The sequence below is a fragment of the Emydura macquarii genome, unplaced genomic scaffold (assembly GCF_026122565.2).
Source record: "Emydura macquarii macquarii isolate MOO-44397 ecotype Brisbane River unplaced genomic scaffold, CSIRO-AGI_Emac_v2 contig_2768, whole genome shotgun sequence".
Lineage (NCBI taxonomy): Eukaryota > Metazoa > Chordata > Testudines > Chelidae > Emydura > Emydura macquarii.
The window spans coordinates 18,836,000-18,863,222 of NW_027132905.1; the positions used below are offsets into that span (position 1 = coordinate 18,836,000).

Here is a 27,223-nt window from a genome sequence, read left to right on the forward strand (position 1 = left end):
TGAAGAACAGGTCAATATTAAAAGTGGTGTTCTTGTGTGGAAGATGTGACATCCTCCTTTGAAATTATTTTCTCAAGTCTCCACTCGAGGAAATAAACAAACAGAGATGTGAGAATATTCACCTTAACTTTGTGGGCCTGTGCTGGTAGAGATGTTTCTTTCCTTTGTAAGGGAAAACCTGAGAGTAGACCATTTTTCAGGCAGTATACAGTGAAAGACAACTTCAAGCATTGTCATATAGCATACTACATTTCTTTTTCTTCCAGGACTCTCTATGATGGCAGATTGCTTTGGCTAATATCTGCGCACTTGAATGGTAAATTACCAAGAAGAATGTTCTCCATTCTGTTTACTATTAACCTGATCACGTCATTCTTAACAAGAGGCACTGGGTTTTCAGAGCCCTGCTGCTGCTGCCTCCCCCCCCCACGACATGAATGTACTGAACTGCCTGGATAGGCAAAGAATACAGGAGTTCCAGGCAAACCCTTTATCAGACACCATGATAGACAAGAACAGTGCTACAGCGGCTTTCATCATTGCCAGAGTCTGAGAAAGGCTGATATTATGCATAGAGGGATGAATGGATAGGTCTGATGCCCTGAAATACTGTCTATACAGGCCGTTGTAACAGCATTGAATATTTTCTGTGGGCTCATATTCAGCACAGTAGGTGGTGAAGTGCATCTTTAACTGTTGACAGTGCTGAGAATTTATTCCCTGAAACATTAAACTTATTTGCTGTTTGTACATCTAGCTCCTAATTGCTTAGAAAGGTCTCTTTTCTGAGTCCCTTGTCTTTGCGCAGATCCCTCCTTACCTTCTATATGCTTTGTGTGGTGAGGTCTCATCTAATTTATTTTTCAGTTGTCGTTCCTAGCCACTCCACTTTCTCTGCCTTCTGATTCTTATGCTTAGATGTTTTTCTGCTGGTGCTTTATTCTGAAGAAGGTATCCAGAAAGGTAGGAGAAGAGCAGTACCAAGCTTTAAGCTATTGCTTACCATGCACAGTAATATGTCTCAAATCATTGCCTATTTTGCTCCTGAAAATTTTGCTAGACATCCAGGACATCCAGGTCTTGAAAACCAATAAACCCTCCACAATCCCCTTTGAGGCTTCTAATTTCCTCATTAGCTTCAGACAAGGGGATATTTCCCAAGTCCATAGAATCTGGCCTGCTGGAAGATTGCTAGGACATGTATCACACCAGTTCTAGGTAGGCAGAAACCACTTGTTAAATTACCAAACACACAATTTGTCATTCTTACTGTTTCAGGATAGATAGAGGGCATTAGGAAGTGGGTGGGTGGGTAGGAGAAGGAAATTAGGAAATTGCTATTTAGATGAACTTGTTTCTGAAGACCAGTGAAGAATATAAAGCAATAAGGGGATGTTCCCTCCCCCACCTCCTTCTTCCATCCTACTGTAATAGATCCCTTCTACAAATTATTATGGCTCCAGTTATCTGGATGAAGGAGTCAAAATAAAGCAAACTGAAACATGTGGCCTGATCAATTAACTATATTTTAGAGACAAACCTTGGTGTAGGCAAGGGCCAGAGCCAAAATCAATGCTAAGGTTAAAGATCTGGTTTGGATCTGATGGCACAACAATGTCAGTTATTCTTGCACTATTTATGGAATTTTCAGTGCTGGAAATCTCATGCAGTCAGTTCTTCTATGGGCAAAAATCTCATGAGACTAGCAGTTCTTATGAGCTTTTGCATGCAAATGCACCAGGACCATAAAAATAGACCAACCAGTTCTGATTTTGAATCTGCTGTGAAACCAAAACCATAAGGATGGTTTGGCACCAGGGCATTGATTCCAAACCTGTTTGAAAATCAACAGGTACATATTCAGGGCTCCAGTTTTGGCCCTCTTCTAAAATATTTTTATCTATTGTATCTGTTGTTACATAGGCAATTTTCTGTCTCTCTCTGTGTATGTTTCTCTCTGTCTATATAACCACACCATCGCCCCTCCCTTCCATTTTACCCCTCACCTCAACATACAGAAGCTGGGAGTGGGGTGACAAAAGTTGCTTGAGCAGCTCTATGTTCAGGAGGGAGCTGCCTCATACAGGAGCTATTTTCTGAGGCCTTTAGCCAGCAGAGCATCAGCTCCAAGCCATTTTCATTTTGAAAACATAAATTCGGTCTCTGCTTTCCATCCCTGGCTTGTTTACATAACTGAGGATAATCAGGTGTTAGCTAATAATAGTTAGACAGCAAGTCCTAGTCACAAAAGGCTCATGTACTGATAATTGCTGTGAGCTCCAGTCACTAGTAATGTCAAAAGTACTTTATAAATCTTCAGCGTTATTTGGTCAGTCCTCTAAATCCCACCCTCTGGGATCATTATCTTCAAGAGTCTCTTGTCTTGGCATTTATATTTTTATTCATCAACACCACTCACAAGCAACTAAATCACACCATATCCTGTCTCTTCAGTCATCTTCTCTGCCCCTCCCTGCCAAAGCAAACAGCTTAGTATTTGTACCGTGCCTGGTACTGCAATCAAACAAATGAATTAAACATTACAGATGTAGCACACAAGTTGCAAAATATATGGCAATCCATCCCTTAGGCAAAGCAGACATTCTATGCTGTGGTGTTACACCCAGCACTCTGTACACAATATTACCGTCATACTTGTGCTGAACAAAAGAGCGATCTGTGTCCTCTCCTCACCCCTTATGCTTTCCGGCTTTTAGTCTGAACAGTTACAGCCAATATTTAGGAGGCCAAAGGGCACATTTCCAAAGCATTGCACTAAGAGGTACAAGCACAAAATCAGTTAACAAGTAACAGGGTGCATGCACACCTCCAGCCCCCGGCACTTAAAAAAATCCCCTCCTCTTGGAACATGATGGATGGCTCTTCTCTGATCATTGCAAGCAGCTCGGGGGTAGCTTGCATTACTTTTCAGATTGCCTTGTGTAAGTGAACTCATGCTCACTTATATGAGAGACAGCTGTTCACTTACATAAGAGAGGTCACCTTCAGTTTGTTTCACAGGTAACAGTGCCTCCTCTGTGTGGCTTGAAGCATTGTTGTTTGTGCATTGAAAGAAAAAAGAATATTCAGCAATTTTATTGAGACTCAGTCATTTTTAATATTTTGTGGCCCAACTAAATGAAACAATGAAGTTAATAGCAGCAGCTGGCACATTAAAAAGCTAGAGACCCACCCTGCTTTTTGACCATCCACACTAGAACTGATGGAGTGTGTCCTGAAAAGGACTCCTTCAAATAACCACCGTGCATTTAAATTAATGAAAATAAACCTTCTCTGTCAAGTAAACAAAACACCCCATGAGAAATAAATCCACTTTGGGCCTGATTCACTCTCAGCCTGTGGCAGAATAGGTAGCAGTTTTGCCACCATTCTCGCCCCAGAGGACAGCTTTACTCTCTAGCTCTTATCCTGCTAGGCTTCTGAGGCCTGCTCTTACCTGGTCCCTTGCATTTTGTGGGCTACATCAGCTCACTGGGGACCCCTGCCCGCCCAACAGGGATTGTGGGTAGTTTACACTGTTGTCACTCTGCAGCACTTTCTGGTACTGAAGACCACAGTCAGGTCCAAGATGGAGGAGTAAATTGGGCCATTATGTTGTAATCATCTACCACTTGACGGAGTTAGCAGATACCTTGTTGACAAACAGATGAAGGGGCACACTTACAAACTTCTACTCATTCATCTACAATCATTCTGATTGTAAGTTCTTTGGGCAGGCACAGTGTCTCAAATAATCATCATGGGAATCTCTGGGTACCTCTCAGACTGGTGAGCACATTTCAGGGAATCCTTTCTTTTCCTGTTTAACAGAAAACCGCTGTTCCCCACACTTCATCCACAAACTAGTCACTGGACACATTCCCTCATAATTCCCTTGGCTTCCCAACTGGGAAAGCAGCCTATATGGCATAGCAATTTTTCAGGGGGTCTGGTGAGAAGAAAAATCACACGTTGATTTTTGGGGCTTGTACTCAGGAGGCCCAATCCAGAGGCTCCACAGCAGTCCCCAGGTTTGCTTGATTGGTTGCTTGGTTTTGGCTGTCCCCTGCATCCACGCCATACATCCGCACAACCCTCTTGCAGACCTACCATTATTTTGCCCACATGATTTAAGTTGCCAGTGTGGCCTGGCAGTTAGAGCACTAGAGTAGGTCTCAGGAGTCCTTGTCTTGGATGCAGGCTTCTGGTTGACCTTAGGCAAGTCACTTCCTCTCTGTGCCTCAGTTTTCCCCATCTGTAAAATGGGGACAATGATAGCAACCTCCTTTGTAAAGCACTTTGAGATCTGCTGATTAAAAGCGCTATATAAAAGAGCCAGGCATTATTATTACTTATTTTTTTCCTGTCAGGTAAGGCTCATCATGAATAACATCCTGAGTCATAAATGTCTTAATTTTATTACTGTGAAAATATTCCACATTTTGTCATCATAAAATACATAAGAAAAAATTGGTGAATGGCACTTCATTTCCCTCACATAAAACCGTCTCTGGGAGTAGAAAAGAATTCATATCAAGCATAGTCACCGAGGATTCATTTCTGCCCAGTGAGCAGGCCACTGAGCAATCTCACATCCCATTAACAATAACCTCAATTACACCTAACTCCCTTCATTCACATTTCACACTAAAAAAAGAAAAATTCTCTTTCTAAATGGCCTTCTACTTCCATCAGAGCAGACCACACTGTATTGGTTATAGTTATAAATGTATTACAGTTTTAGTACAAATCTAAGTGCTAGGTATCATATTCAGTCATGCCTGAGTTGTTTTAAAGCAACCACAACTTCAAGATATTAGTTACAGTAGTCCTCAGCATATACTGAAAGCCAAATGAATATTCGTGAACTGGATATTAAAAAGGGGTCACACATTATGATGCGCCATAATAAGTTAGCTAAAATAATACATATATAAAAGGCTAAAAAAAAATCCTAAAATACAGAGTCAGTAGTTGAATCAAGTGCCAGGAAAGATAGGTTTACTGCATGATTAGGTTCAGTTTAAGCCCCACATTGTGAAGATTTTCCTGTGACACCTTGCAGCCTGACATGGTGCTAATAAGTCAGTATTTCTATGAGAAATAAGAGAGACATCATTCATTGCATTGCAACAGCTAGTAACATTGGAGTCATTTATGATTATTCTTATATCTTATTACTTTGAGGTATTGAAAAGAATCTAGAATTGTATTTTTTAAAAGTCCTGAAGACACAGCTTTCATTTTAGTCACCATTTGCTTTTGCAACTACTATAATGTGATTAGTACTCTTTATATATTGTATATCTCACATTCAAAGTAATTTGCTTGCCTGACTCGTAGATCTGTATAGTTCACTATTAAAATTGTTTCCATCTCTTCAGCAACTTTCATCTCAAAATGATCCCAAGCATATTGATGAACATATGGGGATGTCCACATCTATCACTGAATGCGGCCAATTCTGAGGTTGTAAAGAATGTGTGTCTCAGAAAACACAGCAACACTCCACAATATTATAAGACACCATCTCCAAATGAAAAAGCTAGGAGAATTCTATTTAGGTTGAATGTAACTATTTGAATTAAAATTTGGCCAGAGTTTATATATTTTTATTTCACTTCTTGGTTTAAATAAGGTAGTTTTCAAAAGTACAAGTCCTACATCTTCCCTAAAGTTCTCCTGCCATTTTTTTGTGGTTTATATTCACATTTTCCTGTTTATTAAAATGTTTTCTTCCCTGCCCTCTATTGCTGTGTAGAAGATTAACCCAGGCAAAAAGGGTGAAACTGACTATAGAAGGGAAACAGTGAAACTGACTATACACACAGCATTGTTACATGCACAAAGCATACAAACTGAAAAATATTGCCTTTTGTTTCTAATCTCTTTCAGTTTCAGTCATCTTAGGTATTATCTGTAACAGTAGGAGATAAACATCACACTTCTGTCTGAAAATGTGCTAAGTTGCTGGTGTCTCTTGAAAAAGCAGCAAACCTCAAAAGGAGCTAAAATGGAACTTGTTGCTTTAAGGCATGGCATAGTGTACAATTCCCTCAGGCTGCCATAAGCATATAGTTACCACTTAATCAACACTCAGGTATTCAGCCACTATTATTGTGAAGGGAAAATGTTTCTTGGTGAGCAACTTCTTTGGTTTTCATCCAAATTGTACATTTCACAGTGATTAACTGATGTTAATGCCATATTCCCCCAGTTAATCAAAACCAGCCATCTAGTGACTCCCACACCCCCCAAAAAGATACATGGACAAGGCTACATAGGTATTAGCGATTATATTACACTATTCCAGCAGGTTCGTTGGCCCGTGTGTCTGTCTGTCTGTCTAGAAAGCTTCATAGTTGAATATAAATAGAAACACTAATTCTCCCTTCTGTAACCCCTTTCCATGGGGACCACACAGCAATAGGACAATTATGTCCAGAAAAACAGTCATGTTATTGAAAGTTCAACCCCCCAAAATCTTTTACAGCGTCACTGCGCTCACAGATCTCCGATGGCTTCCATGGTTAAGTTCTTCAGTGTCATCACTTGTCAGTTGGCTAGTGAACAGCCCAGGAGATGCTCTCCCAACGGGCACAAGTGGATCATGCCCAGGGCAGGGTCTTGTTAAGGAGTTGGCAGCAGTAGTTTCTTCCTCTGCCCATCTTCTGGTGGACGAGTTACCTTCTCCATTCAGCATCCAATTCCTTAGGGGATTCATTTCTGGGGTGGAGAGTCCCTGGTTATCGTTATTCCCACTGGGTATGACTGCTGCTTGGCCCAGAAACTGAGACACATATAAGTTGCTGTTGGTTCGGTCAACCTCATCACTGGGGACTGGTGATTCCATAAATGTGCCTGGGGTGGCTTGTTTTCCTGACCTCCACTTCTGGATTTCCAGGTCTCGTGGTTCTTTAGGGAGCTTATCCAGTTGCTGAGCTTTCAGAATTGGAGATAGTCTGAAGGTTCCTTGCATAGCCAGAATAAGATACCTGGTGAAAGTGAAAAAGAATATTGCATTAATAATGGGCTTCATCAGTAATATACCATACCATGACAAAAATCTAACTCTGCTCTTCCAGCTTCCATTATTTTGAGGGTGTCTGGCAGAGAGGTGTAATGTTTCTAATGGATGCACTTAAATACACACAGTCTTCCACACTTATGATGCTATATAAATGACGATAATACAGTTTGTGCAGTCACTACATAGGGCAAGTAAAGTCAGGGCTTGTTTACACTTACCTCGGAGATTCGGCGGCAGTTGACTGGACTTACGCAAACTACGCAAAAAATTTGCGTAACTCCCGTCGACTTCTGTGTTTCTGTTCTGCGCGCCGTCTTCACTACACTGCGCTGACGGGAACTGTGTTCTCATCGACGCAGCGCTATGCCACTTGAGAAGGTGGTCTGAATACGTCGATTTCTGGATCGACTGAGCAGGTCTTCACTGACCGCTCAGTCGATCCAGATAAGTTGATCTGATGGTGGCAAATTTGCCGCCGTCAGTGAAGACATAGCCTCAGACACAGATTTGGTTTAGCTGAGAAAGGCAATATCAGTCAGGTCACTGGGGTTATACTCGCCCGTATTCAAAAACGGGGTGGGCAGAAGGGATCTTAGTTGAACATCTCATCTGAGACTTGGAAGTAAAAACAAACCCAGATTGTAAGTGGCTCAGGAACCAGCAAAACAACCCTAGAGAGATGGTACCTGTCTCTACACTACAGTACCAGATTATATTTGAAAACCAAAGCCTCACCTTAAGCACCGGTTTCAGAGAAGGGTTTTCAACATGGTTTGGCCTTTGGCCACATGGCTGGCCAATATATATCCTAAACCAATGAAGTGGAAATGCTGTTTGAAACTGTGTAAAGAAAGAACCCAGTCCCCCTCTTTCCCACACAGGAAAGTTAACTCTGAAGTTCTCCTCACACTCAAATCAAGTGGTGTGGGGAGGTGGAAGTGGGACAGGGAGATAGGGCTGGGGTTTTTCACCCTCCCAACACAATGAACAGGGGAAACTGCCCTTAGAATTTGTGGACTGTGGGAAAATTGTAGAGGCTTGGGCTAGTTAGGCAGACATTCCTTGCTTTTATACTGCCTCCACTGCACGCCACTCTCTGGATGTGTCTGAAAGTCGAGCAAAGTTGCGTGAAACTGTGAGCTCATAAGCTGCGACATCTATATTCTACACTCAACAGGAAAGCATAGTAAATTCTAATTTTGGTATCATGTCCATGGGGCATATTGCAAAGAACCACCATGCAGCGCTACTACAAAAACCCTGAACATAAGCAAGGGCAAACAGTCAAGTCCTTCACCAAAAACTAAATGTTTTAGCAACCTGAACCTATAGAATCAATAAGTATAAGAGGTTATATCCAGGAAGAGGAATTGAGGCTCAAGAATTTTAATCTTACCTCCTAGAGATAGTCAGGTGTCTCAAAGCTGTAAACTCCAGGTTGGAAAAAGAGGACATAAAGAACAAAGAGTATGCTAAGAGGAAGAAAGTCAGAGCTAACAGAAAACTTAATACGAGTATGAGCCTGTATTTAAAAGGGAGAAGTGTTTTCGGCACTGGTGATATAACTGAGTTCTAGGAGGGAATCCAAGATGGATTTTGCGTAAACAGAGGCACCTGAAGAAAATAATCTGGTTTGCCTGCAAGAGGGAACAGCAGTGCTCCACCCCTGACGTTATCAAGACACAAATCTTTAAGCTCAGTGTCCTGCTGAAGCAGCAGGGATCTCAACCTTGCTCAATTCCCAAGATAGATATATGAATTCTTATATGTGTTTTTGATCTAGCTCTTAGGAGAAAGCTCACGGTCAAAAATGACACAGTGAATATGGGCTGATAAGAACACAATCATCAGACAGGAACAAAACAGATGTTAAAAGATGCTGTACCCTGAAGACATGGGACTGCACTGAACCATGAGGCACTTCATCTTTACCTTGTATAGCACAGCATATAAACAAAAGTAAATCTAAAAATATATGGAAAATAATACTCACTGGACAAGTATTTGAGAAAAATATTAAATTATTAGTTTTAAAATGGTCACTTTTCAGATCATTTAGGCCCATATTTTATATTATGTTTGAAAAGTGGTTTTACAGAATCAAACATTAAAGGAATTGTTTCCATGACTAGTATTTACAGTGTATTGTACTAGCTCATGACAACCACAAAAGTGAAACTGACTAGCAACAAAAAGTGAAACAGAACTAGTCTTGTTTTATTGTCCAAGTTGAAACTAGAGCAAAAAATAAATTAGTTGTTTAATTTAGGAATAGGAGAATTGCTTTTACAAACCATTTTAATTCTAATAAACCTAAAGTGTTAATAGTAACACATATAAGGAAATGATAGTATATATTTATAGCCTGTCACTTGTTAAATCAATAACATCACTGATCATTTTCAATACATCCATTGTTTGGCATATAGTTGTGACCATAGGAGCCTCTCAATACCAGCCGGCAGAGGGCACACTATACTGTACATCACAACAGGTCTGACATGCTCAGTGTCCCCAACACACCGTTGTCATTTAAAAGGTGTCTTGTAATATGCTGTATGCGAAATTACGTATGCCCTCTAATATTATGTTTTGTTGTCTGTAACAATAGGAGGCAAAACAGGTTTTCTTCCTGTTTTTTCCTTGTCTGACCAGCTTGATCACAGACAAAAGATAATCCAGGTACATTTACATATAAAATAAACAAAGTCATCAAGCCAACAAGCAGGAGAGATGACCACTTAATGATCACAACTAGGTATGGAGTCTGCACCCTCAGGAAGCCTTCCTGGCTCTTGAAACATACAATAAACTTTGGGGTAATATATGTGGGGGCAAAGAGACATGAGAGTCATCCATCTCCTGGGAGAACAAAGAAGCCAGCTCATTATATCTACGAAAGATGAGTCCTCCTACTCAACTAGTTGGAGAATGCTGACAACTTAATGTGAGTAAAGAACTGTGTTAGGCAAAGCTATATCTTTCTAAAATTAAGTTTTAGACACTAGAAAGTGTGTTATATTTGTTTGGTTTGTAACACTTTCATATATCTTCCACTCTCTCCTGAAATCACGTAAAATCTATGCTCTTTGTTAATACATTTATTCTTAGTTTTAGGACAAACCATCCCAGTGCTATGTATTAAAGTGGAGTTCATGACCCCAGCTGAGCTAATAAGCTGTTGCATATACTGGCTCTCTGGAAGCAGTGAACTTGGGGTTACCTCAGTAAGCAGCTAGTAAGAGGAACTGGACACTACAGAGGAGACATATTTGGGGAGACTTGGAACCAGAAGGGTTGCTGAGGTCACCCTGCAAGAACTAACTGGGTGGGTGGAAGCCAGGGTCAGACCATTGTGCTGTGAGCATGCTGCTGCTGTCTTGGCTCTGAGCCAAAGTTGTACAGCACAAAGGCACCCAGGTTACAGGGCAGATAGTGACAGAATCCCTTCCTGGTCTGGTCCCAATAGTGTCACAATAATAAACTAAGATTCTGGGAGTATGAAGACGTTTATATATAAAGAAGATATTATTAATTATCTGCAGTAATGCACTGTCAAATTTTAAGGTGCTAATTATTTAAAGATGCAATATAATGTAGTGATGTGATAGTAGTAGATATTTTTCAAAATTTTACTGCACTTGGGGATATTTCAAAACTTAAACTTACCTTAAGAATGTATTATTTACCTAACAGTGGTACACTGAATATTGCTGTGCCCATAATATTGAGCACTACTATAGCAGCTTTTCCCTTGTAAATCTCAAGGCACTTCACAGAAGAGGGTAAGCATGACCATCTCCATTTTATAGATGGTCAAAAGGAGGCACAGAGATATAAAGCGACTTGCCTAAGATTAGATCATCATATGAGCCAATGGCTGAACTGAGAGTAGAAGCCAGGTCTCCAGACTCCTAGTTTGGTGATCAATATATTCATTGGACCAAACATGACTCTGAGTCATCTTAGGACAATATAGTTTTTATCTTTACAAGGCATCACCATTCATTGTCATCGTTATTTTATTCTACTGCCCACAAAGCCCAATATCGGGAAGGAAAAATAAATAAATCAAATGGTCAAACCTTGGTAGAAGTGCAATGACTGGTGTAATGAAGCACACTAAATAAAAGCTAGGATCTGAGAGCTGGTCCTCCATAATCCAGTAGGGGCTGGTGGGTTCATTACAAACAACGCAGACAGCATTGTAGATAGTTGAGAAGATGAAGTAAAGCAGAACACTTCCGATCATTGTGATCCAATGGAAGTATGTCTATGAACAGAAGCAGAGAACACAGTAATGACACCAAACACGGAAGCTACATCCCATGACTCTAGTTTTAGTACAGGGGAATATATAAGGAAATTGGAAGGAACATACCTGTATAGATACATGTTATTGAGAAGTATTGCATAATGCAATACTTATATATTACAATATAAAATACACACTCCTTTACGTAAGTGATTCAAAGGACGATAACTTCCAAGTAATAAAGATGATCTCTAAGACCACGACATAAAGTTTTCTATTTTATGACTAACCGTGCAAGAATTCTGCATTGTTCTGTCCCAAAGACCCTGTATGAATAATCAAAAGTATTCCAGGGAGGCAATTACTCTAGACAAATCATCCATTTTTGTTAGCTTACTGCTGATATCTCACTGCATATAAAGAAACTTACTTCCTTTGTGTGATCCAGAGTTAAAAAAAAAAGACTTTCTAACACAATTCCATGGCTTTCTGTAGGCCCTATCTACACTACAACGTAACCATATTTAAAACACACAAAAAAGTAAAATTGCCATTTGTACACAACACATTTACAGACATACCCAAGTTTTCATTTCTAGAGCTTGGTGCAAGAGAATTGTGAAGAGAGAGACGGTATTGATGGGGGTTCCAAATGTGAAGACATCAATGTCAGAGTCCTTGTACATCTAGAAAACAGACAAAATCAAATAAACCTCAACTAGTCAGAACGCATAAGAAAACACTGTTTTTTGTTTTGTTTTTTTAATACTTCTTTAAAGAAGTAATGTGTAAATGCTCTATGTGCTTACCAAATAAGGGACAAAGAAGCAGATGACACTCTGGTAGAAGGCATCCAACACAGCAAGACTAAAAGTTGACAGCTTGTAGATCTATAGGAAGTGAGGTATGACCATTATCACACTGTTTCTGCTCATTTATACAGCATCCATTAACTCATTGTCTTTAAGAGCCCGATCCTGCAGTTCTTATTTAAGTAAAACTCCCATAAAGACTGTGGGATTGGGCCATATGTTATTCTTTAAAAATCCTTTCCATGGAACTGTGAGTTTGGGGAAATGTAATGTAATCGCACATATTGACATTTACGCCTTTATTGTGATTTTTAATGCCACTGCTGCAGTAACAGGTAGTGTCACTATGGGAGTGGCAGGTTGATGAGGCCTTCTTACTTCTTACATTGCCAGAGCAGCAATGACTACGCCCTTTGAAAATATGAAGAAATACACTCCACAGAGGCCAAGTTAACAACAGGTATTGGAAGACGGTGAGACCTCTTCAGGGAGTCTGTGGGCAGCATGAGAGCCCTCCACACTCCAAGAGCTGGACTTTCTGAACATCAAGATGAAACCAGTCTCAGCCATGGGTGCTCAGCACCACTGAAAATCACATCCTAGATGTACAAGGATTAAAAACATTGCTGCTGCATGAAAAGGAGGGGCCCTGGCTCCTTGTGTATCCCACTCTTCTGGGCCCTGAAAAGGGCAAGTCAAAATTTGCCCTTAAAAGGGTTTTGATTAGAACAGATTAGTAAAGAACAGTTGAGCCCAAGTTAGGCTAAGCATTTTAAAATGACATAGAAAAAAAGCGTATGCATTTGTAATAAATAAATAAAAAATCAGCCTGGTCCTCAGAACTTGACAGGGAGGTTTGAGAAAAAGCTTAATATAATCGCTTATACATATTCCCTGATTTTTATCAATTTCTGAGTATTCAAAGTAAAAAATGAAAGCAACCAGGCCTGGAGTAGCAGGGATACCAAGCTCTTACAGTGACAAAAGAAGTGCTTTGTGTGTTAAAAAGACTATTTCTAAACATAACAGCAGGAGCGCATACACACAGTCTGCCAGTCTTTTGTTGATCTAAAGGTTTAAGTTTACTTATCACTTTCTACTGCCATCTTCACATTAAAAGTTTTTCCTTTAGGACTCCTCTCTAGGTTACAAATACTCAACCCCCACTAGAATTTAAACAGGGGGCATGCTGTTCTTATACTCAGCTGTTACATTTCAACTCCACTCATTTATTTCTCCCTACACCCCCCAGTAATGAAAAACATACGTCTTTACAAATTCCTCCACTTCATCTTCCTTAAAAGAGTCTTCAGGGTTCAATACAAAGTTGGTGAGGTAATATCTTTTATTGGATCATCTTCTATTGAAGAAGAGCTTTGTGGAAGTTCCAAAGTTTGGTCTCTTTCACTGACAGACATCGATCCAATAAAATGAAGTACCTCACCCTCCTTGTGTCTTCAGCGGACTTACACAGGAGTGAAACTGAAGTGACACAGTGGCCAGTCAGGCCCATGAGATTTGTGATTGCATCAACCCTCAAGTTCACACCTTCCAACCCAGCCCCATCATTTGCATCAGCACCAAGCCCAGCTTCCACCACTACCTCCACTCCAAGTGCACTCACAGGTTCTTACCATTACCCCAGTTACACAATCCTTTGTGTGGGTGTCAGCAGAAGAGAAAGCATAGGTGGATACTGGGTACCGGGAGAGGGAGGGGAGGAAAAGAGGGAGAAGAGTTGAGAATCACTGTCTTATCAATCAAAACAGCAGAATTGTACAGTTTACTCTGACTTTTAAGACACACCTCTGAATTTTGCCCACTCTTGTATAGTTCAGGCAAACTTAGGAGTGTTTCTGCAGAAACATCTTTATCCAGGATTCCAAAAAGGATGGGGGGCATTGAAGTGAAAAAGAGATTGAAGAAGATCATCTGCCAATAATCAATCATAGTGGCCCCTGAGAAGCCACAGAAGAACTGGTACCAGAAGAGCAGGCTGACATAGCTCTGTGAGAAAAGTGAATAGAAAACACCACACAACGCATTATGAGTAGACACAGTCCCAGCATCTCAAACTTCCCAGAAAAAAAAACTTATAGTAAGTACAAATTTCATCTTACTTTGGGCTCCTGAAGCCACAAAATCTCAAATCTGTGGTCTCTTCTTTGGACCTTCACCAATTGTGATGGTCCATTTGGGGCTGGTGTGGGTTTCTCACTTTGCAGTGCATAGGCCCACCAATGGGGTTTAAATAGCATGGAGAGCTCTGAGAAAGTCTTCCACACCACACATCCATTTCCCCTATAGCTACTTGTTATTCTACACCACACATCCATTTCACCTAGAGAGATCTTAAACAGATAGCTTTGCATTCCCATCAATGCTGTTTATCTTTAAGGAATATTTTGGTTTTAAGTCAGTGCATCACAGGGGATTTATATGGTTATGTTTTTCTTTTAAGAAAATACAGCAAAGTAATTACATTATTCAGTTCTCAACACCAAGTTTTAAATCCTTTTACAAAATCGGTTGTGAGTGTGGAATCAAAAGGTCTCCCCCCACTCCCAAATGGTAGCATGGAGATAATGAACAGCCACATTCCCATTGAGAAAACTATTTCATATAGCAAATAAATATAATTTAAGCTTTGAAAGCATTCCCAGACTAAGAAAGTTTCCCATTACAAATTTTAATATTGATAAGACATGATCCTTATTTAAAAATGATGGCTTTTTGAAAAATTTTAAAAAGGTGAACACTTTCAATTCTAAGTAAATAGTCTTTCATGCTCAGAATATATTTCAAGTCAAATGGGCTTGTTTGCACAGTCTTGCTGAAAGTGTATTATCATCAAGTTTATCCACTTTACATTATTCTTCAATGCACAGCTTATTTGCATATACATTAAACTTCGAATAAAAATGCTAGATATGACTGCACCAGTGCTTGCAAGCAGTGCCTATAAAATTAATAACAAAAATCCACAAGTTTCACAGACAATTCTTACCTAATGTAAAGTCATCTTCCATCTCCTAGCACTAATCTACCATTCCTTATGCAAATAGGTAGCAAATTTTATTTCAGGAGTGTTACTGAAAACATTTCTGCACTAGTGCAAAAAAGTCACTGAACTGAGGTTTTCCCTCCTCTGGCATGGTACTATTTTCAACTTGTACAGTGAAAAATCTAGATGTTACTTCTTCTGAAGGCTTTAGGTCAGTAGAGTAGTAAGAGTGAATTTGGGAGTAACCATGCATTATCCAAGTGAAGAAAAAGGCATTGCAATTCAGGGACTATTAAAGAAACATGGACGACAAGAACTGGTACTTTAACCATTTTAATTGAAGCACGCCAAGGCATCCAGGATCCTTGGCATCTTACCACATTTTTGTAGAAGAAGTAAATCACCATCTTTGCCAAGCGAGAGTAGCACCAATGTCCATGGACCAGAAGCAGCTTCTTGAGATGCTTAAATCGAGATATTGCAAAGTCACTGGCCATCACAGCCTTAAATAAAAAGTATTGAGATTATTTATTAAAAATTGCATTTACTTCTCTACCCAACATTATTTGGTTCGAGAATGAACAGTGAGGCAACCATCCACTATTGTGTAGACACTTTGTATGGAAGGTTTGAGAATGATCAATTAAAAAAAAAACCTGCTCTCAATCTTCACAATATGAACCAGCATCCTTCTGCATCCCTAGAATGCACCATAAAAATGTATTAATGAGCCCAGAAGAATGAGTGAGGGGAACATGTGGAAAGAAATCAGGATGAGAAGCAGCCCTGTACCAGAATCTTTGGAAAATCCTACAAAAGAGGTGTTCGAGAAAATAGATGTTATTTCATTGCTGAATATTCATCTGCTAATTTTTCAAGCTTTGGATAAATATACATGCATGTTAATTGATGATCCAGTTAGCCCCACAATGATGGAAAGCATAATGTCAGGATAGCAATAATGCTAACTTATATCTTAATTTTAAGTTGTTACTCATAACAAAGGTCTTTTTCTATAGGCCCTTGAAGCTACTCAGATCTCTGAAAGAAGATGGCATGTATGAGTCACTTCATAAAAACAAAAAGGGGGATAAATTGAAGGGATACCTGCATGCCTTCTTGGCCAGAAATTCCAATTCCAACATCAGCTGCTTGAATCATACTCACATCATTTGCACCATCACCTTGAAAAGAGAAAAGAATCGATTTCCAGAAATATGAAAATACAAGAAAAAACAATGCTAAGATTTGGTTTGTTCAGTGCTATATTCCTATATAAACTATTGCTGACAGACAAGTATCTTTACAGTAACATGCATCTGTAATTAGGGTGGCTGGTGCCTTGCCTTGTGGTCAAGTGGATTAGGATTAGGGCAAGCAGTCAAGAAACTTGAGTCTGACACCTACGTGCTGTGAGACCTCGGGTCACAAACTCTTGGGGTGAAACTGTGACCCCACTGAAATCAATGACAAAATTCCCTCTACAGTACTTGTAAGCATAAAGTATCAAGCAGAGTCAGTAGCAGGGGTGGGAATATGTGAACTCATGTATTTGAACTATTACAGTTGTTCAAATTTCCCAAAAAGTTACATGCTATTCTTTATGGACTCTGTAAAAATATATATTTACTTTGTGCAGTTTAGCTTATTCACTCCAACCATCACCAAAACCAACCCACCAAACAAAAGAGCCTTTGAGAACAATTTGTCTCCTCTTCCCTCAATGGCAAAAAGCAATTTTTTGTCCATCTTCTCATAACTCGAATATGACCTAAACCATTCAGATTCAGGCAGAGGCCATGCATGGCAAAATTCAGCCCAAAATCAGCATGTTTTCAAAAAATTCTGAGAGAAATAGAAGTTATAATAGTTTTACAACTACTTCCTTCTCACATGCTCTCTGTATCACCTGATACTAAGTATAAAGCTTACTGAGAATCATTGTTATGATTCCTTGGTGGAACTCAAATTATCAAGAGCATGCTTCTGTAGTAGTTCATTTTGTAGATTTCTTTGAATGAAATCACAAAAGATAATGCAAATTATATAGTGTAACAAGCCACTTTAAAACCACAATTCTACCCATCATAATTTTAACAGCATTTTCAAAATCTTTGACTACAAATAATATCCCCATGGCATGAATATTCAGGTTTGTATGTAAACATGTAGTGTGAGAGTTAGGTAAAGTAGTGAAGCAGCATAAACGAAGTGGAAGTATGGAAATATATATTTTGCTTTTACATTTTCCTTTTTTTAAAAAAATTATGCAAATCTAGAAATTAAAAAAGTTATCAGACCCTTCCCTTCCTGTTAATATTTTGTTTGGTCCCTGTGTGGCTTGATTAATGCTGAAAGTTTTCAAGTTATTTCTGCAAGGATTTTAGTAGAATCACTAGCACTGAAACAAGAAATTTGCAGATTTCACATTAACTATTTGACAAGCCGGTGAACAGCAAGCGTGTCAGTGTCTAACGCTGCTCTGGGGATATACTCTGTTTTGACACATTGGGAAAAATCCAAGAGTAAAGGAAAGCTGTTAACACAACAAGCAGAGTAACTATTATTATGACTGGTTCTTCTGAACTGAAGCATTTTGGAGGGAGGCAGGGAGGAAGAGTTGCAGATATTGAAAGTCACCAGGTACCCTCATCTGATCTTTAACTTTAATGGGAGCAAAGGCTGTTCAACAGTAGCAGGCTCTTCTTAAGGAAATTTCACCTGCAAGCATATGGAGAGAATTTTAGCACCATCTTCTTCTATCAGAGTGAAAGGAAGGCATGAATCACAACTTGAAGATTATATAGCAATACTCTCCACACGCTCGTAATTCATGATGAATGTAAAAGAAGCATAAAATAAACTAGAGTTGCAAGAGACTAAGAAAGTCAAGTACCTATTGACAGGGTCATCACTTTTAGTTGTCTCCGCACTAGTTTGACCACCATGCTTTTCTGCAAAGGAGTGGCACGGCAGCACAAAACTGAGTGACAGTACTTCGTCAGCTCCAGAAACTTATTTTCCAGCTTTCCTTCAAAAATGACACTCAGTGTTCTCCCATCAACTACTAGCCCAATGTCAGGACTGCGGATCACAGAGGCTGGTAAAGATGATGACTGGCTAATGCGAAAAAATTTCCATTTTGTTCTTTCAACATTAGAATTCTTCCTCACTTCTTCCAATGTTAAATCCAAGAGGGATTCACAGGTTTCCTGGGAAAAGATGAAATCATTATAGAATGCTTATACGTATGTCCCATTACAAAATCACCCATTTATATGTCAAACCAGGCCAGGTGCATTAGAGAATGTCACAGAAGCATTAGGAGTGATTGACAGAGGACAGCAATAGTTTACCAGACTGGAGATTACTCCATTGATGTCATCAGCTTCTCCACCCATAAAAAGTATGTTGAAAACACTGACCATCTTTACAGCTATTTGGTTCCAATATGACCATTCATTTTAAAAGCAAGTCTAGCTTTATAAAGAGAACCTATATTTGTGAATGCAGTGCTAAGAATTTGGGCAAAGCAACATGTATTAATTATTTTTAATAATAGATTGCATTGTTATAGTCTTTCCCACGTAAGGATCTTAACATGCATTCCTAACAATAATAGTAGTAATAACAACAAACACCCCTGTGAGGGATGGTGAAGGCTTGATTCATATTTCTCTTTCACACACAGAACCTGACAGAAAAATTAAGGTCAGAATTTTTAAAATTAAATAATGAGTTCAAGGTGACACATCAAGTGCATGGCAAAGCTACGAATTTAATCCAAGTGCTAATTAGCACCTGCTTCTGTGCTCTAGCCACAAAACCATCATCCCCCTCATTAGTGCACTTCCCTGTTTTGAACCAAATTTTTCTTTCAGAGTTGCACAGTCCCTAATGGTTTAACTAGGAGCTGGGTAGAAACATATCCAAGAGTGGAACTTACCTTGCTCCAAATTACCTTCCTTTCCCTAAGATTACATAAGGGCACAGTGACAGGGTGATAAAAGTTTGTCTTGATGTTATTGCTAAAAGTCCTTTTCTGTGGCATTGCATAGCATACCTGAAGAGCTAATCACTCCCCTTTTTTGCCTTCTGTCAACCTTACTGAGTGATGATTCAGTTCTAAAATGTTATATTCATTTTATGTTGCATAAGGTGCACGTGTCAGATTTAAATTACATGTAAGTGGGAGGTTCTGAAATCACATCTATCTCTGACACCTAATAGGAAGCTGCATCTAGCTTATTCACTAAAATGCTCTAAAAATGTTCCTGAGGAACAGCAACTTTGTGTGTGTAAACCAGGAAATATATATTGAAAAGTTAAGGTTTTTTTTTTAAATAACCCAAAATAAACTGGCTAATTGCCCAGTGCAAGTCACTAGGGAAACATCTAGGGTTTGGGTGAGTCTTTGGGGGTAACTTTGCCCAGGAGAATAAAGGTTTGAGGCCAGTGGGAAGAATGACTGGGTTGGGACCCTTCTTTCAGTATGTCCATCTGGTTTCATTACCCCACTATTCCTTTCAGAGAGCCATAGCCCTTAATGAGAGCTGCCTACTCCTGTGGCCGGGCCCCATCTCTTCCTCAGCTCAGGGGGAATTTGAGTAACCCAGAACAGTGATGGAGGGTACAAATGTCCTGGCATGGAGCCAAGAATGGTTTGATGCTGTAGCCCACTCTGGGCAGCAAGAAGAATAAGAAGAGAGAAGTTCCCCATCCACTTGAAGGGTGGCAGTATCAGTGAACATATGGTGGACTAGATATTTGGGGAAAGTTTCCCACCTGTGCAGGAATGGGTCATGTAATTTTGGGCTCATTTGGGGTTGAAAACAGTGCACCCTAAGGTACCTAAAATGGAGATATCTATCTTTAGCACCTTGTGCACGACACTGAGTATGTGTATACTTGTCCTTAAGGAGCTACATGTCAAAATGGAAAAGTGCCATCATAAATATAGTAAAGGAATTGCCATTTTAACAACCAGAACTTTACTATAGTAATGATCTGTCATATTTGTACGCATGTCTACCACTGTTCTCTGCTGGATGGGATCAGAATGCTCAGCTGTGTGTCAAGAGCCATATACTAATAACAGTTTAAGGAGATTTTCCTTTAGATTAATTGGTAGGGGATTGTGCTTTTGGAGCAAGTGGATCTGAGTCATATCCCAACTGCTGCCATGTAATTCTTAGGTGATCATGGATTTGTTATATTCATAATTTCACCAGTACATTTTTTAACATTAAAAAGTTCTTTGCAGATTACTAAATACAATTTAAGAAGGGTGAACATTTTATCACTCTAAATTGGGATCATAGAACCACTGATGCTTTTCAGTATTACACTGCATGCCAAAAGGCCTCCAAACACCCATTCAAAATAAAAAACTTCAACTTTATATGCAAATGAAAGTTTGCATGCACTAAGTGTATATCCCATCAGGACAATTTTATAGGGCACTACACTTGGTAAAATACATCTCTTTTTTAAAGCAGACATGCATATCAAATCAAATTTACACATTGAAGCAGAGAACATATTCCATGTCAGATTCTGTATCAGCTTTGCATGCTTTCTATTTTCAAAAAGAATATATTTAAAAAAACCCAGACATTTCTATAGAATTCTGTTCCTGTTTGGGGAGCTGCTAGCCACAGACAAAGAAAGCTACAAAGTAGGCCATCTAACTGCTCTATAAAAGTGTCCATCACAATAAAATATTCAGCACTTATTCAGTGCTTTTCACATTCAAAGCATTTTTATGAAACATGATTTAGCTAATCCTCACAATAGCTGCATGGAAGTAGGTGTGAAAGTAATTTGGCTGTCCTGTGGGCTGATAGATCACATGATCCTGTCATATGCCATCAGAGTTGTATCACGAGCATCACTCTTGATCCCAAGCAAAGCCTAGAGATAACTTGTTCTAGACCACTTGTGAGCCGGTCTGCAATTCTGGTCAGGAGGAGGGGTAATGTTCAGGCTCTCTTTTGCTGGGCTTGGCTTCTCACCACTGCAGAGCATGGGAAATGAGTAGATCTCATTCATGGGGGTTAGGTATCACTTTACCATCTATGCAGATTAGAGCTGAACTGGCAGGTACACCTAAGCTTTTGTTGGACAAGTCAACCTGTTGGGTGGGTCTTAGGTTTAAGTGGGCTGATTAAGTTAGTGGACAGTTAGAATGCTCTGGATGTGAGTAACAAAAAGGGAAGAGGTGGGTGACAGCTGCCTCTCCCCCCTTTTAGGGTTGCCAGGGTAGGATGGCTTCTCATGGCATCTTATTCTGTCACCTGAAGTTATGAAAAAGTTGTGGTCACTTGACCAAACTGTACATACTTGCGTCTATCTTCACTGGCACCTTTCATTTGCAAGAGTTTCCCCTGCTCTGCTCTGGTTGTTTCAGAAATCGTTACAGCTCACTTCATTGATTGTTTCCTATGAATTCCCTTGTGGTATATTGAAAACTATTCAAATGAAAAGCAAACATTGTAAGAGGAAGAGGTTTCCTGGTCCTGCTTGCAGGCTGGAGAGCTTTGTAAGGAAGCATGCAATCTGGGTCCTGTGCAGTCAAGCCAGTCCAGAGCAAGGTGCATTGTGACCCTCTGCTTTAAGAAGTAGCCAGCTTTGTTTTTTTGTTTTTGTGTGTTAAGGTTCTGGATTTTAAGAAATAAGGTAGTGTTATGTTGCAACCTTCCAGAAAGAGTATTTTTTCTTTTTATCTAACTACTCTTTGTGTAACTGTGAAACATAATGTCTCGGAGTAGCCGTGGCTGAGAAGGATGACCCAGAAAAGTTACTTTACCCACAGTTTGGTGGAGTATGCCTGTGCTACTCACTGTGTGAACCTCTTATTTCCAATGGATATACATGTAATATTTGTGCAAATCAATGCTAAATACACCACATGGATACCTAGGAAATGATCTCATTAGTTTTACAGGATCGTGAGAACTATCATGAGAAGGTTAAATGGAATGGACGCTGCTGACCAGGACAAAGAGGGTGTGCTAAGTGTTCCCTACTAAATAACTAATTTCTTCTGAAGTCTAACTACACTAACTCCATTAAGGAGCATGCACTACACCTTGCTATAAGCTTTTGAAGTGAATGGAATCCACACCTGCACATTTTTTCCAAGCTGACTCATGCAGTACTTTAAAATTGTTCTCTGACAGAGATCACCTGGAGGTAAAATATCACTGCAAGTGAAAATTCCATTGCAAGGAGTAAAGCCAAACATCAACACTATTATGTGATCAGGCACTTCAACTGCAAATTACCTTTTTTCAAAAGCATAATATTCAATGTCCTCTTTTTTTTTTTTTTTTTTTTTTTTTTTTTTTGGGAAAAAAAAAAGATTATTTTCATTTGGAAAATATATTATATTTTAATCTCATCAAAATCTTCTATAAAACCTGCTTGAATTTTGAATCACGCAGCATGATGTGTGGTCTAAAAAGCCTACCGACTTTTTCCAATAGGTCTGGGGTTTTTTTTTGGTTTTTATTTTTGCTTTTCATGAAGCATTAACACAAAACGAAGCATTTCCAAACCCCAAATCATTGAAGGAAATGGTATGCACTTCCCATCAAACTTCACCCTTTTCTGTACACACCTTATTTTCAGTATTAATAGTAAAGACAGTGTCTTTTTGGTCCAGAAGTTTACAAGAATGTGCAATATTAACTGCTGTTTCCTGTTTGTCACCAGTCAGCACCCAGATTTGTATCCCAGCCTCTCGGAGAGCTGCAATAGTATCGGGCACTCCATCTTGCAGACGATCTTCAATCCCTGTTGCTCCTAGTAAAAGGGGAAGATGAGAAGTGAGTCAATTTATTTCCCTTTGAAAGCTGTGGTGAGATGGTTTTAAAAGGAAGATATCAGAAATCTTTGATCCTAAATAAAGATCCAGCATGTATTGATAGCTAAGCCAATGATATTGTCCAATGGTTGATATAGACTTCAAAAGGCATAAAATTAAGCCTGCATTGAGGGGGAAATCTTTATGCAGATTCCCTATATTTTTGCATTATCTCAAGCCTCACATCAGTCCTGTAGGGAATATATGGATGAATACTGAGCAGTTCTAAGTGATTAACAACACAGAAATCTGCATTTAGACTGAGATTAAAAAAAACCAAACCCAACCACACAACCCAGCAATCAATGACTAGTAGCCATTCATTTTATGTGGCACTATAGGGTCTCATTTCATTTCTTTTCTTTTTAATACTCCAGAATTACAATGTACAGGCCAAGGAATACACTATGTGCATTTTTTTTTAAAGTCCTATATCAGTTCCCATCACAGGAACTAGAAAAGACACAATGCTACACTGAATCTTGGCTGTTTAATTGAAAGACACTCTACCGGCAAGTCAGATGCTTCTTCCATCAAAGGAATGAGATAGGTTACATCAAATTTTCTCTTTTGAAATGTGTAAGCATAGGAGAAGAAGCCAATACTCAGACTGAAGGTAAATCATCATATGAAAGAGTTACAAACAGTTCTCTCTTAGCTCTTCCATTAGAGGTCAGTTTGAAGTTGCTGAAACAATGATACTTACTGTACATTAAAGATCAGTATGACAAAGCAAAAAATGATACTTTGAGGAAAATTAAGTAGGAGGGCATACAGAAGTTTGTAGTTCGCTAAGGTGACAGATTCTGACAGCTACACGAGCTCACCTATAGCTCTATTTACAGTATTTGCTGTTATTACCATGATTTTTACAAATATGAGTGTAGAGATTATGAAGAGTCATAATAATAAGAGGCTGCAATTATACAGATCAAGATGACAAAGTGCTGAACATACAGTACAGAGAGAAAGAGATTAAACCAGGGCTTCTTTGAAAAGACAAGCCTAAAATAGCAAAACATTTGGACACAAGAAAGAGAACATTAAACTACTCTCATTTTAATGAAATAATGGTGCTGTAATAATATGGATGGGTGCCATATAAGTACCTAGACAAATAACATTTTGCATGATACGTTATAGCTTTTTCAAAGTGGAGAAAACCAACAGCAGAAAACATATAAAACATAAATCCATTGGCAAGCGTGTGTGTGTGCGCGTGCGTGCGCATATATAGAGACAGAACGCATACATGCACACTAACCTTAGGTACTGGTATAAAACACTGTGCACCAACGTTAGCGCTCTGGACATAGCTTATACATATAAAACATACATATAAAATATTTGTCCTTGGAAGCTGCATCCAGTGCTGAAATGTTTTATATTTGTACCAAATAGTTGCAAAGTGTCACAGGAAGGCCTTTAAATATAAATGTATCTAAGTCATTGTTTCTTTGGTCACCAAGAACAGCACTTGAAAGCAAGCAATATTTCACTCCACAACAAGTCTTATATTTAGCTACCTAGCAAGGTGAGTTTGGTCTCCAAATGCTGTGCTGTGTCCATTAGAAGCTCATCTCTGTTGTCAATCGCTGCCTCAGCCTCACGACGAAAATTGGCCCATTTCCGAAAATCATCTTCACTCAAAACCTGTGCAACAGGGATACAGGCATGCCACATATTCAGATGTAGGTAGAGCAGTTGCTCAAACTGTGGGTGGTCTGTGGCCCTCTGTGGTGTAACATAACCCTTTCACAGTATGAAACAGAATCAAGAATCAAGCAATGGGGAAGAACAGGGCACTTGTGAGAGAAAAGGTGTCCATGAGAAGAGCACTCTCTCAGTGAAGCAGTATGTATGCATAATGGAAAGTTTGCACAAGTAGAGTGGTGTTGTGATAAAATACTGAGTAATAGATTTTTCAGAGACTCCTCTGCTGCAACTGAAGATGCTTATGTTTTAAAAATGACTTCTTTCTTTGCATTTGGGCATCTGAGTCTTATCCTGTAAATCACATTCTTGCATCTATTACTTGAGCCCACTCAGTCTAAGCAGAGCTCACCTTAATCTAAATTGGGAAAATAGAGCAGCAATATTTTGGATCCCAGAGTGATAGTTACTACCCCAGAGTCCATTTGCAACATATCACATTAGCTTTAACCTTGCCCAACTGAAGGCTGCATGGACAAGTAGCAATGAGGAAAAACAGCTCTGCCTTCTCAATTTGCATAAAATGGTATAGACAGCAGCTATTTCATCTATAAGAGAGGCATGGCCTGGAGAGACTATTGGTCACAGAGGGCAATGCTCCTCAGCAAGGACCAAAAAGGAGCATTGCATGCTGGGACATATTTTTGAAGACTGGACTGCAGATCTCTATGGGCTGGATTTTACCCACCTTTTTGATTTTGATCACCATTGGATTAAAGCCATCAGGATAAAAACACAATTGTTCCAAATTGAGTACAAGATGTTTGAAAGCAGAACGCCAAATACAATTTAAAAGAACAGCTAATAAATTGTGGTTTTGTTTGATCTTGCCTGGAATCTCTAGCTAGGAATAGAGTCAGATATTGCTGACCAGTGACCCATCTAGTTAAAATATCTTGTTTCTGACAGTGGCCAAATACTTCAGAAAAAGGTACAAGATCAATCTGTCCACAGAAAAAGTTCCCTGCTAATCCCTGGCAATTAGGGTTTGTCTTGTGGCTTGAAGCATAAGGATTTATAATTCTCATATTTCTCAAGTCATAAATCTTTCACATGTATAGGACATCGTTAACAAATAGTATCAGTCCAATTACTTCTTACCTTCTTAGCTATGCACAGGGTTCGCAGGCCATATCGTGCATACCAGTCCAGGTGTTTCTGTGTTTTAGCTTGTATTCTTCTCAGCTTCTTCCCCAAATTAACATCAGCTGTGAATTACAAGTAATCAGTTACTTATTGCAAGTACAGATCATTCCAAACCTAACAGCCAAAATAATAATAATAATAATAATAATAATAAATAGACAACACAGGAGCCTGTGTACTAACAAACCAGCAATCCCTTTCAAAGCTCTTAAGTATTAGTTTGTATTCCATAACCCCACATGCATGTAAATATCCCTTAGCTCTGAGATATGCTACAGGATGACATTTCTTGGTCTTCTTTAGGTTACAGTTGCCAAGTTTAAATACACTGGTCAGGCCTGTATGAGATTATTATTGTGGAGTACACCATTCAGTTAGTTTAGGCTGTCTGTGAATCTTAATTAGCCCTTTTTTCCCCACATTCCAAGCACACTTCAGGTTAAACAAACACCTCAGTTTTGATCTGCAGTAATAACACTATAAGGGGCTTATTATTCCTTTATAATCCTAAAGCCTGGATATAATATTTTTGCAGGAAAAAGTACTTGTAAACTTCCAGTACTTATTAACAGACAACATAACGTTAATAGTTCACTAGCTACTGCAGTAATTACCTTTGGCAGGGTCTTCCAGTAAATCCATTATGACTGAGTCAGCTCCCTTGGTGTAGACAATGATCTCATTGGTGAAGGGGTGCCTCACCACCACAGACATCCTTTTCCTGACTGAGTCAAAACCCAAGGTACAAAGTACGTCAAAGGTCAGGAGAGTACCTTGTGGCAACCTCACAGTTACCTGCTCAGGCGTCCTGGACATTAAAGTGAAATTGTAAGCCCGGGCGGCATGAACAAGGGCTGCCTCATCTGGGCTCTCAGCCTCGTAACAAAATTCTGGTTGCAAATGGCCTTGACTAACAGACCCAAACACCTCATCCAGGGAGGCGCCCCCAATCTCTGTGCTATCTTTCCTGGGCATTGCATTTGCTCTACCATCACCATCGCAGTCACCATCTGTTGAGCTAGAGCAGGTTTGGGTGGGAATGTCATCTTTGTCATAGGAGTCTGTGGCAGCTGGATTCTCTTTACTGTTCTGTGCATTAAAACTTGCTCCTAGGTCTGAACTGGACTGAGTCGATGAGAAAGACTGACCAAGGTTTGCTAATTTTAGCCGTTGGAGCAGCTGGTGAATCCTGTCCCGGGAGATCCCTGATGGTTTCATCAGTGGTGGGCCTATAACCTTGAGACATGAGAAGACATTAGGAATATTACAGCTGAAATTAAACAAGCTGAACCACAGGGATGTTTCCAAATCCCCAGTGCACTGCTGTGCATCAAAGTAATGGTTTTAAAAAAAATATGTGGCTGTCCTTTTTCTAACTAATTATGTCAAAGGATTT

The 27,223-nt window shown here is 39.4% G+C and overlaps 1 protein-coding gene across 2 annotated transcripts in view; it reads right to left on the minus strand.

Annotated features, from left to right (window-relative positions):
• Positions 1-4,399: 4,399 nt before the first annotated feature.
• ATP10B (ATPase phospholipid transporting 10B (putative)) overlaps positions 4,400-27,223 on the minus strand; it is a 389,768-nt gene continuing 366,944 nt past the window's right edge. For both annotated transcript variants that reach the window (XM_067566565.1, XM_067566566.1), the window contains 12 exons: positions 26,442-27,063; positions 25,783-25,889; positions 24,495-24,621; positions 22,723-22,907; positions 17,998-18,313; positions 16,209-16,285; positions 15,479-15,604; positions 13,904-14,104; positions 12,095-12,175; positions 11,867-11,971; positions 11,116-11,303; positions 4,400-6,995 (listed from right to left, as the gene is read on the minus strand). In XM_067566565.1, the coding sequence (XP_067422666.1) occupies positions 6,488-6,995; positions 11,116-11,303; positions 11,867-11,971; positions 12,095-12,175; positions 13,904-14,104; positions 15,479-15,604; positions 16,209-16,285; positions 17,998-18,313; positions 22,723-22,907; positions 24,495-24,621; positions 25,783-25,889; positions 26,442-27,063 (2,643 nt within the window). In that variant the 3' untranslated portion in view covers positions 4,400-6,487. The remainder of the gene's footprint in view (positions 6,996-11,115; positions 11,304-11,866; positions 11,972-12,094; positions 12,176-13,903; positions 14,105-15,478; positions 15,605-16,208; positions 16,286-17,997; positions 18,314-22,722; positions 22,908-24,494; positions 24,622-25,782; positions 25,890-26,441; positions 27,064-27,223) is intronic.